This window comes from Olea europaea, unplaced genomic scaffold (genome assembly GCF_002742605.1).
Source record: "Olea europaea var. sylvestris unplaced genomic scaffold, O_europaea_v1 scaffold1020, whole genome shotgun sequence".
In the NCBI taxonomy this organism is placed as follows: domain Eukaryota; kingdom Viridiplantae; phylum Streptophyta; class Magnoliopsida; order Lamiales; family Oleaceae; genus Olea; species Olea europaea.
In genome coordinates, this window is record NW_019227527.1 from 55,271 (window position 1) to 76,089 (window position 20,819).

A 20,819-nucleotide genomic window follows, 5' to 3' on the forward strand; every position below is an offset into this window, starting at 1 on the left:
AACCCCCACAGCCTCCTCTTCTCTTCGAAATCCCCCCCCAAAGGTGACTAATAAGATGGAACGAGGGGGAACATCCGACCACGCCGGTGACGTTGATGCCGACGACGACGCAACAGCGAACCCGATGTGGTTATCTGCACCGGTTGCAGTGGAGGCGATACCCATTTATTGCGGAGATGAAATGGAAGGAGGCAATTCCCACCGAGGCAACATGGATTCCGGCAAGAGCATGGATAACATTTCTTCTTCCTCACTCGAAATCACACATTTCCTTGGCACAACAATATTGGACGCAAATTTGTATAGATTATTTCTGAAATGTGTTTGATTATCTATATTGGAGGCAATGTTGTACCGTATGATGGGAAGGAGAAGACTTGGAACTCAAAAATCTTGAAAAAGAGTGAAATGAACTGTGAAAGAAACAATATTAGTCCTTACGAAATCTGTTTTAACACCTGAATCTTACTGCATCTGTCTTTGGAAATTGATAAGCTTGGCGAGGAATTTGCAGTTCAGTTTGCCTTTGAAATTCTCTAGTTCTGCTGATAATTGTTGTAAAGAAATTTGCAGTTAAATGTATTTTGCAGCTTGCCATATTCAAATGACACGTTCTCCTCCAGGGCTGAGTTGTGAGGAAATATATTTAAAATTCAGGAATGAAAGTAAATGAGTAAATGCTGGGATAATCCTTGAATTGTCTAGTAAAAGCTCTAAATATGAAGTGGGAGGGTTATGATTAGTTTTTGGAGAAAATATATGTCATGGAAGAAAAAGAAAAAGAAATACTTATGTTTTTGTACTGTCTCTATCATTGGAAAAAGAAAAAGAAATACTTTTCACTATGTGTATTTTGAGTGGCCAGCCTTCCTGAATGTTCTTCCTTTCGTCATGAATGTAGGTATTTTAGAAATCTCTTCATCCGAACACGATAATCCGACCGACATGAGTTTACGAGAAGGAATTGATATTATTGTGCCTAGTGTTGGAATGAAGTTCCAAGATGAGAATGAGGTGTTCGAATTTTACAAGAACTACGCATACCAAGTTGGATTTCCGGTGAGAAAAAGAAATTCAAGGAAGGGTGAGGATGGGGTTCTACGTTATGTATCTTTCACATGTAGTCGGGAGGGCCATCGTAGTAGTGGTTCAAATTCAGTCCTGAAGCCTCAACCAACAATGCAAACAGGCTGTAAAGCAAGAGTGACAGCATGTTCAGAACTTAGTGGCGCATGGCGTATTAACACTATCATTCTGGAGCATAATCACAAAACAAGCCCGTCGAAATCAAGGCTATATCGTTGCAATTGAGAAATTATTGCACGTGTGAGAAGATAGCTTGAAATAAATGACATAGCTGGAATACCATTACACAAGAGTTTTAACTCGGCCGTAGTTGAGGCCGGTGGTTATGAAAATATTACGTGCGTTGAGAAAGATTGTAGAAATTTCATTGACAAAGTCCGACAGTTAAGGCTGGGTGAAGGAGACGCTCTTGCAATACAAGCGTATTTTACAAAGATGCAAGCAACAAGTCCTGGTTTCTTCTTCAGCATAGACTTGGATGATGAGGCCCGATTGCGAAACGCCTTCTGGGCTGATAACAGGTGTAGGCAAGCATGTAAGGAGTTTGGTGATATAGTTACATTTGACACCACGTACTTGACTAACAAGTACGAGATGCCTTTCGCTCCTTTTGTTGGGGTAAACCATCATGGACAATCAACTTTACTTGGATGTGGTTTACTCTCAAATGAAGACACGAGGACTTTTGTATGGCTATTCAGAACGTGGCTTGAATGTATGCATTCTCAAGCTCCATGTGGAATAATTACAGATCAAGACCGTGCTATGCAAAATGCAATTGAATTCGTGTTCCCTAACACAAAGCATAGATGGTGCCTGTGGCATATTCTGAAAAAGTTACCAGAAAAATTTGGGGGTCATAGACATAAGGCTTCCATTTTTGCTACTATACATGAGTTGGTATATGATGTGCAAACTTGCGAGGATTTTGAACTAGGATGGAATAAGATGCTTGATGATTACGAATTGGTAGAACATGCTTGGTTGACCGGCTTGTACAATGAAAGAAGTCGATGGGTCCCATGCTTTTTTAAAACCTCATTTTGGGCCGGTATGTCAACCACGCAATGGAGTGAAGGTATTAATGCATTTTTTGATGGCTACGTACACTCGAAAACATCGCTAAAGCAATTTGTAGAGCAGTATGAGCGCACACTACGAAGTAAAGTTGAGAAGGAGTTTCAAGCTGACTTTAAATCATTTTCACAAATGGTACCCTATGCAACACGGTATGAAATGGAGAGGCAATTACAATCAGTTTATACAATCGTGAAGTTCAAGGAATTTCAAGAACAACTCACTGAGAAGATGTACTGTGAAGTCTTAGGATGTCATGAGACGTACTTGCACACTACGTACGATGTACGTGAGGACATTATTCTGAACAATTGTATGAAAACGAAAATCTTTAAAGTGTGCGTTAGTAGAGATGAATGTGAGTTTGAGTGTAGTTGTCATCTATTCGAGTTCAGAGGAATTGTTTGCAAGCACGTGGTAACGGTTTTGATTCGAAACCAAGTGAACTTAGTTCCCGAAAAGTACATTTTGAAAAGATGGAGAAGGGATGTGAATAGATTGTATATGAGGGTCCCCATTACTTATGATGGTTGGATTAGTACTCCAGACCATGTTCGGTATGAGAAAATGTGCATTGCGTTTGCGAAGTTAGCGGATTTGGTAGCGCACAACGACTCACGGTCACGTGGTATCATGTACTGGATTGAAATCCAAACCAATGGTTGTTCAATGTTAAAGTATACTAGCGTGGGCTCTCAACGTTTGGATGAAGTCGGAATGTGTGCTAGTGGAATCATCTTGGACCCGAAATACACAAAAAGCAAGGGAGCTCCTAAAAAACTTCGCCGAAAGGGATGTCTAGAAGCTGGATCTAGAAATTCTAAAACCTGTCGTAAGGTATGTATTCTCCCTAAATTGTTTATTTTTGTAGTCACTATACATATTGAAATGAGGGTGTTCTCCATAACTTACAGATGGCATCAAACTCGGGTACATTCAACACACAAACAGACAAAGTTCCATCCCCATTCAATGTTCAGGTATCTTGAACTACTGATTCTTAAGTGCTATTGTTGTTTAAATCAGCTTCAGTTTAATCCCTACTGTCAGTTAAGGTTAATGAAACAAAATCTAGAGAATTTATATTTTAACAATCTTAACACGATGAGCAATAATAATCCAAGACAAGAATCTGTCTGGGTATAACCTGGCTGAGTAGGTAGAGGCTGAGAGTGAGCATAGCTAGGCTGAACTGGAGGCTGAGAATACCATAAGCTGATCATAGCCCTGAAAATGTTCCCTTATCTTTGTGTTTTTGGAATTAAAAAGATGTATGCAGCCGCCCTCCGTAGTTGTACTTTTATGGTTGATATCATTTGGAGTCCAGTTAATTATTAGGAATATTTAACTATTTTGCTCTTGTTTTTAATATGTGCAGAATCCAGCTTGATTACTCGTGCTTCTTGATTATGAATATTTAACTATTTCTTCCCGTTGTTGGCAGGAGGTCGGCACACAGGAGAGCATTGGAAATCTCAATGTAGGGGTCTAAAAATCCAAACTAGTCACCAGCTTGAGGAGAAGAGGAAGGAGCAGGCTGTGAAAAAACAAAACTTGGTGGCCAACCCGATTTTGTCTCCTTTCAAATTTTGTCTCCGTTTTCTGATTGTGGACTGTGAAAAAACTGTTGTTTGTGAATAAATTTGAATGATTGCTGAATATTGAATAGATGGCATTGCATAATCTTCTATCAATGTGCATGGTGAAAATTAGCCTTACTTTCTAATTTCAGTTTTAAAGGCCTTAATGTAAATATGTTCAGCCCTCACCCGAACTGCATTTGTTAAGACCCTCAGACCACCTGAACCTACTGCTGCTATTTCGGTTAATAATGATGTGCAGGTTGATGGCTTACCTGTTGGTCAGTATGGTAACCTGGGAATCCTGTTGGTTATTGAAGGCAAGTTGCTGAGTGCTTGGTTCATGGACTGGTCCAACTTTGTGCTACGAAAAAACTAATATGAGTTCCATTGAAGGTAGATTTTATGAGTTCCACTTGGTTGGAGTCAAAATCGATCCAAACCAAAGCCACCTTCTCCACCTCTTGACTATATGTCTATGAAATAGCTGATGAGAATAAGCTACAACAACCATATTGCAGGAAAATGCTAAATAAAGTCTTCGTCATTATTAGCACAACAATGCAAATGTATGTGAAAATATGTAAAATGATGTATGGAGACAGTTGACAAATTATCTTTCCAAATGAATCTTAACTACATAATCGAGGTAGAAAATAGTTCTAATAGTTCACTACATACAAATACGAACCGCTTTAAATCAAGACACGTTAACATAAAATGTGCTCCTAATACAACCATCACTACAATCTTAAGTGCAAATAAGTCAAAGCCATTAAATAACATGGACTTCATTCTACGTCTTCCGAAATTCGTTTCCCTTTGCGCATGGTAATGTTGAATGAAATCTCCACGTTTCTCTCCTCGGTAATTTTTGCACACTTGGCCAACATACGGGACAAATCGTCGACCGGTTCACTTCCATTGTTAACGCCACTTGATTCACCTTGCAATGGATACTCTTTGTACGGCGGAACGTTAGAAAACTTGAAAAGCCGACAATTGCAGGTACAACTATGGAACAACAACCCTTTATTGTCTGAGTCCTTTTCTACCTCCAACCACCTTACGAAACCCTTGCCACAGTATGGACATTGCCTCTTTTTTGGGCACTCCGGCAGCATGTGTCCTGCCACCCTACATGAATGGCATATTCCCCTGTTTCTCCCGGCCATAGAACAATCCTAATCGAACAAGAAAAAAATTAATCACTTGTTCATAAGTTACATATGTAACTTACACTGGACTTTAATTACACACAAATCATTACAGCAAAATGTAAACACGTAGCATTAGCTTCTCAAATTGTCCTGCCCATCAACAAACGATTGCAAAGCAGTTGCAAGACGATTACGACAAATTTTTCTGCCAACGGTCAACAAATTTGGATGTCTATGTACTAAAACAGAGTTATGTCCAATGTGAATTAATATCAAACACGTAATAGGAGATAGCCAGTCAACAACTCTTGATTTCGCAAAGACAATAAATTGATAGACAGATATTTGAAGAAATGTCTCAACCAAACGGTTATGCACGCATACATACAGTGGTGCATAATGGCTAATGAAAATAAACTAAATGAAATAACACAGCTATAAAAAATGAGAAGTTTGATCCATAATGTCCCAACTACATACATATACACCTTCACAGCATCAAGAAAAGATCTAGAAATTCTCAATATGCGCTGCAACTATGGTTTTTCACTACCCAGAAGCGATCCCCTCCGTTTCTCCTTCCTCCCATCAATCCGACCCGATCCACTTCTTATTCCCTCCTCCGTATCATTCCGTGTCGGATCGGGCTGAACCATTAAACTCGTTAAATCCACCCTTAATGTTATTTAATATATTATATATATCCAGTTTCTACAATTTATTGGGCATACCCGAGACGGGATCTTTGATTGAGATCAAACAAGCATACAGGCATTTCAAAAAAATAAAAAATTTACCTCCCGAAGATTTGAAGACGGAGCCCTAACTGCGTGACCCGAATGAGCTCTTCACCGCCAAATATTTGAATCTGTGTTCCAACCGTGACACTGTGATGGCGTCGTCGTTCCCTTCTCCGATTTGACGGAACCCTACCCAATACAAATCGAGGGTTATAGACGGAGAGGGGATGTCGTCTGAAAGATGGAGAAATGAAGAAATTATTTGTAGAGAGATTGAGAGAGCGTCTGAAAGAGCAAGAGATCGAGGGTTATAGTGAGAGCCGGTGAAAATCCATTTTTTAGAGAGAGAGAAGAGAGTCTGAAAGAGGAAAGAAGAGAGAGAATTTCAAATATTTGTTTTTTGAAATGAAGGAAACTGGATAACATTTCGTTTTCATTTTGACCTTTTTACATACGATTTTTTGCCTTCAAAAAAATGCCACGTCATCAGTGTGTAAACTATTGTTTGAAGCATTGGGTACATGTAGACTAATCCATAGAGTATTCGTCACTCTTAGATAGTAAGAGATTGTGATCTGCATTTCGTTCAATTAAGTCAATAACGAAATCATTGGCCAAAGTATACATATAAGTTGAAAAGGAGTTTTCGACTCATATTGACTTAATAGAAGAATGAAAGATATGATCGATAATCGAGATTGACACACTTTCATATCTCGTAGTTGATCGGATCATATTGACGAAGGGATTATAATTTCATGGTAAACGAACAGTTTTGGTTTTGTCATACCACGTGACATTTCCCGTTACATGTGTTGCCCTGATACATTGCTAGATATCAATCTGGGACGACGAGTGTGAATCTGTGATAAATTAAAAGAGTGTTTAATTTATCAGTTTTGATTAGATCAAAATAATATTTCACGTCGTTAGGCATCGTGATCGGGAACCTAATGGGTCGCACACAAAAGAGAATTGACAGGTTGCAAATTCCCAATTGATTAATTTAACAATCGTTGGATAAATTAATTAATTGGATTTGTTATTTATATTTCCGAATTAATTAATTGGATTGATTAATTCACGGGTCGAGTTTAATTAAATGGATTAATTAAATAATAGACCGGACCAGGCCGAGCCCGTCTGGATTTATATAAATACATGACTAGGGTTTGAGGTCCATAAGGTTTTCATTATTCTTGCTGGCACAAGAGGAAAACTCTAGCAGTTGCAATCTATTCTCTATGTGGATTTCATTGGAGGCTGGACAATTGGACAGCTGTGGGAGGCAGATTCAATCTGCTGGAAAGGAATAACGCGAAAGAGTTTGCAAATTAAAGAAAAGGTATATTTCTTATCACAGTTTTTATTTAAATGCAAAGTTGAATCCTGAATGGAAATTGAAATTTGTTAAATTTCGCTGTGCATGTTTAAGTAAATTCCCAACACTTCCAAGACCCAATGGTAGCGCCACTACCACCACCGCCATCGAAGCTCCATACACGCTCCTCCACTATGCATCTATATATGACATAACCTCTGATCATATGTCATATGCTAAGCTAAAGAGTATCGTCAACATGCTCTACCACTGCATCGTCCCCTCGATAATTTCCTTGTTTTTAGGATCACCCATAAAACCTTGTTTTGGAACTTCCTCAACTACAATGGCCGTAAAATTTTCACGGACGAAAGCTTGTACTTTGTCTCCAAGCCTGAAGAAAAGCAACCCCAGAATTTAAGCTTACGAGGTGCAATTCACCACCAAAGTAAGTGAATTGTACCCTTTGATGACACATTATGAATTGCAAATGAAAAACAAATGCAGGCTGGTGCAGATTGCAGAATCGCTCATTTTCAGACTGTAAGTTGGCAATTAACGATTTGTCAAACCACATATACGACATCCCATGTTCTATTGCATGATCTCATTACATTTTCGGAGGTCTTGGAGGAGATTCAAAGGAAAAGGATGAAAAGAAAAGTTTCTGAGAGGAGCAATGCGACAGCGGTGGCAGATGTGCGAGTGTAAGTGGATTTGGTTGGTTGTGGTGGAGTGAGGTGATTGTAAGGATGGGGTGGAGGTTTGGAGAAGAAAATGGATAGTGTGTTTTTAATTTATAGGAGGGTAATTATATTATCATCATAAATTTTACTTACTACATCACATTATAAAACGTCACAATTAAAATATATTTTCAATAAATACAATATAGCAAATTTACAATTATACTCCTAATTCAATAAAAATTAAAAATGAGAAAAAAATGCAGTATTTTGGTGTACTCCCAATATTATTCCTCATTTTTCTCATATTTTTCCACCCACGTATACATAGGAACTGAGCAACTATCTTCCCAATTTAGTTTCCTCTATTTTTGTGCTTGTTTGGTAGGAATTTTGATAATTAATTTTTTGACCGTTAGAGATAAAGTGAGTTCTATCTGTGAGAGAGGAATTCAAAAATAACGGCTAAAATAGTGAAATAACGGTCAAAAAATGATTTTCATTGGCTTAAAATCTGTATCAAATAAGCACTTAGAATAACAATAATTTGAAGGGTTTGTAAATTTCAATTATTCATTTTTTTATTTTTAATTTTTGAAAATTTACAGTTTAGACCAGTTTCTACTGTATATCAGTGAATCATTTTTTCCCTCAATGACAATGATGTTGATTTATAAAAGTGAAGTGGTCTGTATATATATATGTTGGAGATTATTGTTTTGCTATATCTGTATTTTTTATGGGTGTACATGATCTTGAATATTTAGATTTGACTCGGCACTAAATTTTATTTTCTTTTAAATGATTTAGAAAATGCCCTTTCCGATTCTTAAATTGCGATTATAACATATTTTTGTTTGAATGTAGAGTCTGTATTTGAAAGGAGAAGTCTAATTCTTGTCTTTTAATTGGAGGATGAGGAGGAAAAACGAGCAAAAGAAAGATAAACAGGAACTAGGTTTAGAATTGTGGTGGAACAATAAATTAATTTATGTAATAAATATATTAAAAGTTTAAATTAAAAGTTTAAAATTGTGGTGTAACTAATAAAATTTGTAATGGTAATTATTTTATGGATAATTATGTTACCACAACAAAATTTACTTACACCGCAATTTTAATCAAATCTTTTTTTACTTAAATTACCCTAAATAGAATTACTTAATTACCCACTTCTTAGCACAACATTTTTTAAATACACCACAATCATGATCTTTTATACTGGAGTCTCCTTCCAGCCAATTATTTAAGTTTGCTGGCATTCAAACACCATAAAAGTACTTATCTATTTAGATGAATAATACAACCCTTCAAAAACCCATTCCAACATGAAGAAGAAGCAAGAGAGCAAATTCTGAAGGGTAGTTCAGTGGTCATGTATTGGGTTTGCTCCTCAATAATTATCAGTTCGAGTCTTTTCACGGTCATTGAGGTGAGTACTCAATTGTAAACTTCAGGACCCCAAAACTGGCTCAAGCACCCACAGTAATTAAAAATAATAATAAAAAAAAAAATAATATGCAAGCAAGAGAGCACCCCTTCAACAGGCTTCATAAATGCAAATTTCATAAATTCCCTTAATTTATCCAGCATTTAAGGCATTAAAATGTCAATGGCCTCATCCAAATACGCCATCTAGAAAACGTCCCACCACCTTCTCCACCGCGTGATCATAAGAGGTGGATTTTCCACTTCCTGGTGCACCCCACTAGTAACATCATTATAGGGTTTGACTTCCCTTTGTTCTTTATCTTCCACTTCTTTTAAAAATAGTTAAGGAAAAAAATAGTTTTAGAAACTCTTTTCATAGCAATGAGAATTTCAAGAATGAGTGGAAAAGTCAGGATGAGAGAAATGAGGAGTAATATTAGGATGATGAATGCACTATTTTTTTTTTTAATTTTATTGAATTAGGAATATAATTGTAAATTTATTGTGGTGTATTTATTAAAAATATATTTTAATTGTGGCGTAGTAAATAAATTTCATGATAGCTATATAATTACCCTTATTTTATATGAAAAATGTAAAGTTATAATTTTACCCTTTTTTAATTGATCAAAATAACTCAATCCATCCATTTATCTTTTTGCTACAACGAAATAAAAAATTTGAGACTGTAGGTAGTACAGTAAAATGTTTGGGTATAAGCTCCAACAAATTGAAAATTTGGGACTGCAAATACAAATTTTCTAAAATGACAAATATAAAAATTTTGATAAAATACTTGCCCCTCATTCCAATTCATGTCAGCAGAACATTTGGACAAAAATCGTCCATAGAGACAAGATGTGCTAATCTAATTTAAGGTTATTATAAAAATAAAAAATATGATAAAATATATAGAAACATAAGTGTCAAAATAAATAAAAATTGAGAAGGATTAACCTACTCAAACAGAGTTTTTTTTTATTGGACGGGCACCACATTGACCTGTCCCCAAAATCTGTCAAAAAAATCTGTCATTCCAGCATGGTTGAATTGAGAATATTCGTGCGATGATTAAAAAAAAAAACCTTGTGTTGTGAATACATTTACCAAATAGATATCACCAACCATCATTGACAATAATTTTGGATGGTTTTCTATAAATACCCTATCTAAATTTGAACATGAAACTAAAAGAGGTTGATAACTTGTCAAATGTTAGGGAGTTTTCAGCACTTTATCAAATCTAGAGGGGTCAGAACGGAATAAACCCATTTCACTATAGACTTGGAATTTGTCAACGAACTTTATCAAATTCTGCAATAAAAATGGTCAAGAAATTCAGCTGATTTTTCTTGAATTACAGGCTGAGAGTTAACGACCTTCCAATTCACACAACATAAACTTCAGCTGCAGACTTTTGATTGTCTGCAAAAACCCTATAGCACGCGAAGAAGAGCAAATCCTTTTCTCCTTTACTTTGTTTTTTGATCGAGAAATTGCCGAAGTTTGCATAAAATCAATAAACCGATTTTTTTTCTTTATGATTTTACATCATAATTAGTTATTTCAGAGCCCAATATGCAGAAAAAACGGTATTCGTCTTCCATGGGTTGTTTTCATATCATTAAGGTACCCTTCAAAACTGTATGTAAAATACAAAGTTATGAACTAACTACAAGTGAATTATGGTAATTTTTGTATGAGCTCTTTAATGACTGAAATTTACTGGAGACAAGAGTTTTGGTTTCAATTAGTTACTTGTTATTGAATTGAAATGTCGTCTTTGACTCTTTCATACGAAAAGCAGTTATAGATTTTGAGCTATATCCTATGTTAGTAAATCGTTTAATCATTGTCCCATGTAATGCAAGTTTAACTCCACATGATGTGAGGATGTTTGATATGTGATGGTAGTGGTATAGAACAGCCCTCCTTTAATTATGCTTGTTGATTCTGTTTGGGTGGGGGTTTGCAGAGAGTTATTTGTATAGATGGATCTTCGCCAGATACAGGAAAAGGGAAGATCAAGTTTAAGTCATCATCAAGTAGTAATGAAGTGTCACATGGATTCCATTTGGTAGAAGGTCAATCGGGTCATGACATGGAGGACTACCATGTTGCTGAGTACAGGGAAAAGAAGGGGCATGTGCTAGGTTTGTTTGCTATTTTTGATGGTCACCTTGGTGATCGTGTACCGAGCTACTTAAAGGCAAACCTTTATAACAACATACTCGAAGAGGTAAGCTTCAATCTGTCAATGTCTTTTTCATTTATTCTTAACAAGTCGTAGTTACCATCTTGTTTTGATATAGTTCGAGAGGATTAACACCTGACTTGTATGGCTTCTTGCTGAAATAAAGATGTTCCGAGAATGATGTTATTCATTATTTCAAATAATGTGGGGTTGGCTTATGCTGAAAGGAATTAGGAAAATGGAGTATAATTGTAGATAAAATTATATTTCGGATGTTTTAGAAGATTTTTCTGCTAACAGAAAGTTTATCCTGTACAACTATGTGTTAGAAACAAGATATTGCAACTTATAGATTTTAGGTAGTGAGAGAATCGTAGTGTAGGTAAAATCTTTAACCTGGAATTTGATGAGGGGAAAGTGTAATATTAGGACCTGTATTATTATGTCATGGAATCGTAATGACTCATCCCAGACAATAATAATAGAAATAATATGTATTATTCAAGATCAGAACATTTTTGTACATGCAGCATTATGATGGCTTTCTCTTGGTACTTTAGATGATGAGAGAAACATGTGAACAAGTTAATCGGATGCTTCTTTTCCTGCCCGAAAGTTGTGGTGGTACTGGGAATTAAAACTGAGCGCAGTTAGTTAACTATTCTTCATAATAGAAACAACAGACCAAGGACCAGGAGCCTTGACTTGGGACCCTAGTTAAATGCTAATTTAGTCCTAATCTACAGCACTTTAACTTCAGCTACCTCCTCACTTCTGTCCTACTGTACCAAAATTTGTGAATAATGACCAGTTTGACCCCTCATAATATCACTCAGTCCTGTGTTTCCACTTCAACACACTATTTAAGTTTATTTTTCTATCTCCCAGAAGCACTTTTCATTTAGGTCTTCTGCAGTGAAAATCCCACATTTAGGCTTAACTCTATCAAACTGTGTATCTTTGCTTATTAAAGTTCAGAACAGAAAGCCTTCAACGAATCCAAGCAACCGCAATTTCTGCTCTTCAATAAACTTTCAGGAAGTTGATTGATATGAATACTTTTGATGTGACAAATTATTTCACTTAGTTGGATATTCTCGTCAGCTAATTACACTAAAAGTGAAATGAATGAGATTTCTATCGTGAATAACTAGGACTTCAATTTATTCACATTGCAGCTAGAGCACCTACTGACAAATTGCAATCCTGTATCTCTTCCTTTCCATGAGACTCATACTAGGATACTTTGAAGGCTGAATTTAATTTACAATTGTGACTCATCTCTAATAGGTTAAGCTTTTAGATGATCTAAACAGATAATAGACTCAAGTCTCACCATCAAACATTTTATGGAATAATGGTGTGTCAGGATTTTGATAGAAACTGATTTCGGCATTGCACTTGAGGGCATGTGTTAGAAGACTAAATTTAAATAAATAAATTTGTACCTTCTCTAACAGATTAGTCTTTTAATCAGGGATTTCACTGGATATAGACATTGTCACTTTGCTTATCACTATGGCAATCCAACTAATCCTTGATCTTATGCTTTATATAGAACGTTTATAAGTGATAACATTACCAAATATTCCTGCACTTGTATTGTAATCGATTATCCTTATAATTTCCATCAACATTAATCTATTTTCACTCCAATGGACAGCCTAGCTTTTGGGCGGACCCTAAGAGCGCTATAAAAAATGCTTACAACTCGACCGATAAAGTTATCCTAGAGAATTCGATGCAGTTAGGTCCTGGTGGGTCAACGGCAGTAACTGCTATTGTTATTGATGGGAAAGATCTATTGGTGGCAAACGTTGGTGATTCCCGAGCTGTCCTATGCCAGAGTGGAACCGCCAGACAACTCACTGTGGATCATGAGCCACACAATGAACGGAGAAGAATCGAGAAACGGGGTGGTTTTGTGACTAATCTTCCCGGTATATATTTATATTTGCTAATAACTCCTATTTCTTGAGATCTTTGAAGAATAGAGCAAGTGTTTTGACTACCCTAACTATGGCGGAATATTTTCAAGATTTTAATGAACAAGACATATGAAAATATCTTTTGTTTCATCCAAGCAAGATCTGAAGTATTGACCTTTTTGTGTATAATGTCTTCCATTTATCATGCTAAGCTTAAAATTTTTAAGCGTGAGTTCCCATTTGGTTATGATTTTTCACCTCAAAAAATCAATTTTTTGACCATTACGTCCCTAAGTCAATCGTCATTTTTTACTTCGTCACTCATAGATGGGATCCATTTTTCTTTCTAACGATCAAAAAATCAATTCTCATAATTCCTACCAAACAGGCCCTAAGTACATAAGTTAGTATCAAATAAATAATTTTTATATTGGTAATTTTAAGTAAATTATTTATTATGAATAACATCATACTTATTTTAAAATAAGTGACACTTTTTCCCCACTTAGAAATAAGAAAAAGAAGTAATTTATCAAAATATATTTTGAAACAAAAGTTACTTAAGAGAAACCTTAAATCCTTTTTAAGCTTAGTTAGACATGCTCGGAATACCCTTTTTATGATTGATATGCTATCAAAGTTGGTTAGATTACCAAGTAGATGAGTTTTGATTTGACATATCTTGCTCCATAATATGAAGTGTTCTATCTTTAGGAGATGTGCCTCGTGTTAACGGGCAGCTTGCCGTGGCACGTGCTTTTGGAGATGAAAACCTAAAAGCACATTTGAGTTCAGAGCCTGATGTATGCAATGTACGCATCGACTCAAGTATAGAGTTCGTTATTTTAGCAAGTGATGGTTTATGGAAGGTCAGTTTTCATTGTATTTTGTTGCCGAGGTTCTTCATTATGTAGGCATCTTTTTCCGCCGATTGTTGTGCTACTTTCCATGCTTTGAACTGTTGAAATGATTTAAAAAAAATTATGGTTATATGCTGCAATGTGGATAGGAATTTTTTTCTCCTCCTTTATCTAATCCTTGGCAGGAATATAAAAGCTCATTTAGTACGTTTATACGACTCAGCAGGTTTCATATATTCTTGGAAAACTGTATATTGGAAAATATCCTAGAAACTTTCGGCATTTGCAGTCATTTTCTTCTGTCTGATGAAATGTAGTGTTTTTAAATATTATATGTCAGCTTGAGCTTTTTCGTTGCTGGGATATTAGTTTCCAGCATAAAAATATTTTTGCTTTTTAATGATAACAGAGCTCTCTGCATTGCACTCTTCTAAACTAAATGAATGTCGTGTTTGAAGAAACTTGCATTAGTAAAGGAGATTCTTTTCGTTTTATTAAGATTTTCATTTGAAAAAATAGAATGGATTGTAATCAGTTATCTCTATTGGCAGGTGATGGATAACCAAGAGGCTGTCAATATGGTAAGATCCATTAGAAATCCTCAAGCAGCAGCTAAGCGTCTAACCACGGAGGCTTTGACGAGAAAGAGCAAAGACGATATATCATGCATTGTTATCCGCTTTGGATAAAGCTCTTATAACTGAGATACAAGAAAATAAAGAAGAAAATTAAGTGACGAATTTGCTTAAAGTTCACGTGGCATGTTTGCTTGTACATCACTCTCACATGAATTACTTGGTTTTTCATTGGAAAAACAGAGGCTTCAATGCAGTTTCCTTGGAACTGTAAGATGATTAGTATTTCATGTTATTGAGAATAAAAGATTCTCGTTGATGTAATATCCAGTGCCAGTCGACTTCTGTGTGTGTATGCTGTATAATTTTCTCTGCGGTGAGATGCCGGTAATGGCATATTTGTTTTTCGCATGGGACATTGCATTTGCTGTTTGTATTGTATGATATGTGAAACATGAACAAAATAACTCTTAACACATTCATTTACATATTAAGTTGGAAGATAGTCTCTAGCTTGAAAGTATACATTATCAGATTTAAGATGCAACTATGATACAGTGTTTTATGACGTGTCGATTATGCTGCAGTGGTGAGATTATTTATCAAAGCTTTGCTAAGGTGGCAGTTTAGACAAGTAATGCATCTAAATAATGTATCACAATTACTTCTCAATACAATTTCTTTCAAATTCCTTAAGATTTCATGTATTTCTTGAATATTCATGTGGAACATTAGGAATGGCAAAAAATCCGTTCAACGGATACCCATGGGCCCCGTGTCGAATGGGATGGGTAATACCAGCCTAATCGGGTATATGGAATGGGTATGGTGCGAGAGTCACTGCCCTGAAGCGGGAATGAGGCGAGCACGGAAAATATAGTCGCTGCCCCGTTTAATATTAATTTCAAATTTAAGTATTTATCAAACAAAAATAATAGATTTATCATCATTTTTAAAGAGAACATAAGTTGTTTTTAACAAATTGATAAAAAAATACTAACTAAGGACATAAAAATAAAAACAAAAAATAAAAATAAAAATAAAAATTAAATGGGGCGATAAATGAGGCAGGAGGCTTGCTCAGCCCCGTCCCGTCCCGCTTTAATCGGGTATGGTATGGGGTAAGATAACAAAAATACCCGACGGAACGGGGGTGAGAATGACCGATCTTCCCATACCCGTCCCGTTATCATTCCTATGGAACATTCTCATTTTACACATTTGATACATGTTCCTTTATTATATCCTTTTTTGTATGTGTAATGTCAGGTTTTATCTCCCCCTTAACATTCTCTCAGTTTTGTTTTTTTAGTCTCTTTCTAGCAAGCAATTTATAAATGATTTTAGAAATTGATTAAAGTCAAATATTAATTTCAACCACATATTTGTAAATACAAATCGTTATTATTCACACATTTTGTGGGATCTAATCTACTATTGTTCTCTTTATTGTTACTATTTATAAATCATTTATTTATTTGTTAAATGGAGGCTTATATATTAGTAGGAACTCTGGATTTTAATTTAAAATAGATAATCATCCAGAGCTGCAAGGTAAAGAGAAACTCTTTGGGAGTGTTTGCTGATTTACATATTTATCTTCACCAACAGAAAAAAACTTGGGTAACTTTTGTATATTAATAAAAGATGACATTTGTAAAGAATATAAGTTGCAATTATGAACAATAAAAACTTGTATAATAATTAACAAAAAAAACTAAGCTAGTTATTGTTGAAGAAGGAGCCCTCCAAATGGAATCAAATATCATCAGAAGCCCAACCACTCCCTTTAACTGCAGAAGAGAATTCTCTTATGTTTTTATGGAACAACCTTTCGGAATTTAAGAGAGGAGAATGGGCTATAACTGAGCGTCATTTCAGTAGTATGGAATGACAGGGGGTGGAGGAGATGAATAGGAGATTCCTTCAATTGGAGGAAGTGGTATGTTTTCGTACACTGGTGGTGGAGGCGGAGATGGTGATGGCGGAGGTGGCGGTGGTGATGAATATATGTAGGGTGGTGGAGATGGAGAAGGTGGTGGTGGTGATGAATATGTGTATGGTGGAGGAGTTGATGGAGAAGGTGGTGGCGGGGATGAATATGTGTTCGCTGTTGGAGGTGATGGGGAAGGTGGTGGGGGTGATGAATATACATAAGGTGGCGGTGGCAGTGGCAGTGGAGGTGGAGGTGATGTTGATTCATTGCATCCAGGGGATGGTGGAGGCAGTGGTGGTGAGGGTGGCGGCGACGATGAATAGATGTAGGGTGGTGGAGGGGGTGATGAATATGTGTAAGGTGGCGGAGGTGATGGAGAAGGTGGTGGCGGGGATGAATACGTGTAAGGTGGTGGAGGTGATGAATAGGGTGGTGGAGGGGATGAATATGTGTATGGTGGTGGAGATGAAAATGCATAAGGTGATGGAGGTGGTGTTGATTCATAGCATCCAGGGGATGGTGGAGGTGGTGGCGATGAATATATGTAGGGTGGTGAAGGTGATGGAGAAGGTGGTGGTGGTGGCGGCGGTGGAGATGAATACACATAAGGAGGCGGTGGAATTGGTGAAGGAGGTGGCAGTGGCGGTGGCGGTGGAGGTGATGATGAAGGTGGCGGCGGTGGCGGTGATGAATATGTGTAAGGAGGTGGAGGTGGAGGTGGCGATGGAGGTGGAGATGATGGTGAGGGTGGTGGGGGTGATGGTGATGGTGTCACGTGTTCATAAACTGCCGGTGGTGGTGATGAGTATGTGTATGGAGGTGGAGGTGGAGGTGGAGGTGGCGATGGTGAGGGCGGCGGAGATGAATATACATAAGGAGGCGGAGGAATTGGTGAAGGCGGCGGTGGCAGAGATGAATATATGTTTGGCGGTGGAGGTGATGGAGAAGGCGACGGTGATGGTGGCGATGAATATGTGTAAGGAGGTGGAGGTGATGGTGAGGGTGGTGGGGGTGATGGTGTCACGTGTTCATAAACTGGTGGAGGTGGTGGTGGTGATGCATAGCGCGTCTTCGGTGAGCTCTTATGCTGAGGTGGTGGAGGTGGAGGTGGAGGTGAATGCTTTGCGGGACTAGAGTGGTAAGTTGGTGGTGGAAGGCGAGTCCCTGGAAAGACTTTGTGTACAGGCGGTGGTGGTGGTGCATGATAAGATGGTGTCGGTGTCGGCTTTTGAGATGGAGTTGGTGGTGGTGGAGGGTGTGATCTCATTGACGGTGAAGACCTTGAAGTAGGCGGAGGTGGTGGCGAAACAGGCTTGGGGAAAGGCCTTGGCCCAGCAGATGGCTTGGGAGGTGGCGGCTTTGTCTGAACTGGTGGCCTCTTCCTTGGTTTAGGCTTCATCCTAAAGCCACCGCCACCGCCACACTTGGACTTGCTGCAATCAAATGGCTTAGCAGCTTCAGACGAGCATTCTTTAGCAGACCTCTGATCACTCTTCCCCGGAATACAATTCTCCTGCCCATCGGACACTGCCCCACCACCAAATTTAGTGCATTCCGGAGCCTCCTTGGTGAAGTAATTGAATGAGTAGGTAAAGTTGAACAGCTGGGGGAGGCGGCACACGGTGGCGGCCACCTCTCCTGTGAGGCGGTTGTGTGCCACATCTAGCTGTTCCAAGCTCTTCATACGGCTAATACCCGAAGGCAATGGCCCTTGGAGATTGTTGAAACTAACATCAAAGACTGTCAATTTCTTCAGCATTCCAATCTCTGGAGGCAAACAGCCAGTTAGATTATCATTCATCAATATCAATTCATTCAAAGTTTTACCCATTTTTCCAATGCTGTCTGGAATGCAACCCCCAAGATTATTGTTAGCCAATACCAAAACAGAAACTGGAGAATTTCCAAGATTTTCCGGTATTCGGAATCGGAATCTGTTATCATTCAGGAAAATGGCGTCAAGGGGTTTGTCGAAAAGCCTATTTGGGACAAGTCCCTCGAATTCATTGAACCTGAGGTCCAAGAATTTCAGTGCAGGCAATGACAAAACCACTTGAGGAAATCCCCCTACGAAGCGATTGTTACTGACATCCAGCTCGAAAAGAACCTTCATTTTCTTAAAACTCTTTGGGATAACACCGCAGAATCGATTGGAGTTGATGTGGAAAAGGGCCAGATCTGTCAATAACCCGAGCTCATCCGGGAGGTACCCTGCAATGTCTGCGTTGTTTAGGTCAATCCCAGCCACAACTCGCATGGAGGCATTCGTTGGAGACGGCGAACAGAAGACTCCACCATAGGAACAAACGTCAGGACCTGTCCAGTTTGCTGTGAAGTTGAAAGGATCAGATAAAATGGCCTGTTTCCATGCTTGTAAAGCAATGTAGGCTTGTCGAATACTAGGGTTTTCGAACGTTAAGTTCTTCATATCTCTATCAATATCATCCAAATCAATGCCATTTTCTGCACAGATTTGAGAGGAAAGCAAGAAAATTACTGCAAGAACCAAGAGAATTGGGTTATGCTGCAAATGCAGCATTGCCTTTTGATTTCTGGCTATGGATTTCATTGGAGAAAATAATTTGAAAACATTCAGAAGAACAAGAAATGGAAGGATAGAAGAGTGTTTTGAGATGACAATTATGGCTTGGTTTGTGTTCTTGTTGTATGAATGAATAGCCACAGGCTGACTTCACACTTCAATTCAACAGCTCCACCCCCTACTTTATAATAGTTTAGGATAGGAGAAATTTTAGTTTGCATAATGGGTGCCCATTAAGTTGATTTATATTATGATTTCATTAAAAAAACCACTTGGGATTTTATTAATTTTTATTATACAATTGCTGACAGAGTCTATTATTCTCTGCCAGACGGGTTTGGAATTTTTATTTTTAATTTGAATTAACAACTAAGACACCCTTTCTAGGTGTGGCCGTGGTCCAGTCATTCTGCTCCGGTTATGAGAATTCAACACATTATACCAAACTTCGACTGTATGACAGGAGAGCACGTTGCAGGGAAGTAGAGAAACGTGTAGCCAAAAACTATTTAACAAGAGAGATGGATGGAGTGATTAATGGTCAGTTAAGAATATAAAAAATGTGTTGGCCAGTATCTTAGGACATTAAAACAAATTCATTTCTTTATCATTCACCTTCAATTAATGGACTCGTCGATTTGTGAGCTCGGTTCATCCTGGCTCAAGCTCGCATTGAGAGGAGCAATGGTCGAGCCGGGCTCAATTTTTTTTCATGAGTAGGCTGGTTTTTTGTATTATCGAGCTCAGCTCATGACTCCCACGAGCCAAAGGATCAAGCTGAACTTAATATATGGGCACGAGTTGAGCTCGACTCATCTCTAGGACCTAGCGGAGCATAGGTCTCGATTCAGTCTATTCTACCTCCATCTTCAACTCCTTTTTACACATCCACTTATTAGTTTAGGATCCAAAAAATTATTTTCATTATAGATCGTCTGATTAAAAATGAAAAGTTTTAAAGGGATCGTCAAACATGTATATATATATATATACACGATAATTTTAATTCATCATATTAAAAATTTCTTATAATTTTAATTATAAACTTTACTACGTGAGAAGATCGATCTTGGTGGGTTTTAAAGAAAAAGCAAAAATAAGTTGATTTAAAGTGTGGGGTATCTATGCTATGATCATGAATTTGTTTGACGACAGCTTGTAAGAGATTAAAACAGAATACTGTTTACACATTATACCAAACTTCGACTGTATGACAGGAGAGCACGTTGCAGGGAAGTAGAGAAACGTGTAGCCAAAAACTATTTAACAAGAGAGATGGATGGAGTGATTAATGGTCAGTTAAGAATATAAAAATTGTGTTGGCCAGTATCTTAGGACATTAAAACAAATTCATTTCTTTATCATTCACCTTCAATTAATGGACTCGTCGATTTGTGAGCTCGGTTCATCCTGGCTCAAGCTCGCATTGAGAGGAGCAATGGTCGAGCCGGGCTCAATTTTTTTCATGAGTAGGCTGGTTTTTAGTATTATCGAGCTCAGCTCATGACTCCCACGAGCCAAAGGATCAAGCTGAACTTAATATATGGGCACGAGTTGAGCTCGACTCATCTCTAGGACCTAGCGGAGCACAGGTCTCGACTCAGTCTATTCTACCTCCATCTTCAACTCCTTTTTACACATCCACTTATTAGTTTAGGATCCAAAAAATTATTTTCATTATAGATCGTCTGATTAAAAATGAA

General features: G+C 37.6%; 3 protein-coding genes across 3 annotated transcripts; 2 read left to right on the plus strand and 1 right to left on the minus strand.

Moving 5' to 3' along the window:
• Positions 1–55: 55 nt before the first annotated feature.
• On the plus strand, positions 56–4,122 carry LOC111372660 (protein FAR1-RELATED SEQUENCE 5-like). Its single transcript, XM_022995042.1, has 10 exons — positions 56–300; positions 496–557; positions 902–1,237; positions 1,358–3,000; positions 3,078–3,143; positions 3,190–3,303; positions 3,433–3,451; positions 3,542–3,559; positions 3,608–3,778; positions 3,926–4,122. Exons 1-10 carry the CDS (start codon positions 56–58, stop codon positions 4,120–4,122), a joined length of 2,871 nt encoding a protein of 956 aa, XP_022850810.1.
• A 6,256-nt stretch (positions 4,123–10,378) lies between these two features.
• On the plus strand, positions 10,379–15,143 carry LOC111372674 (probable protein phosphatase 2C 44). The gene is made up of 5 exons (XM_022995053.1): positions 10,379–10,710; positions 11,057–11,320; positions 12,939–13,215; positions 13,918–14,072; positions 14,615–15,143. The coding sequence occupies exons 1-5, from the start codon at positions 10,660–10,662 to the stop codon at positions 14,750–14,752; spliced, it is 885 nt and encodes a 294-aa protein (XP_022850821.1). The 5' UTR covers positions 10,379–10,659; the 3' UTR covers positions 14,753–15,143.
• Positions 15,144–16,212: 1,069 nt separating this feature from the next.
• On the minus strand, positions 16,213–19,265 carry LOC111372675 (leucine-rich repeat extensin-like protein 1). The gene has a single exon (XM_022995054.1). It carries the CDS (start codon positions 19,141–19,143, stop codon positions 16,516–16,518), a length of 2,628 nt encoding a protein of 875 aa, XP_022850822.1. The 5' UTR covers positions 19,144–19,265; the 3' UTR covers positions 16,213–16,515.
• Between the last annotated feature and the right edge of the window lie 1,554 nt (positions 19,266–20,819).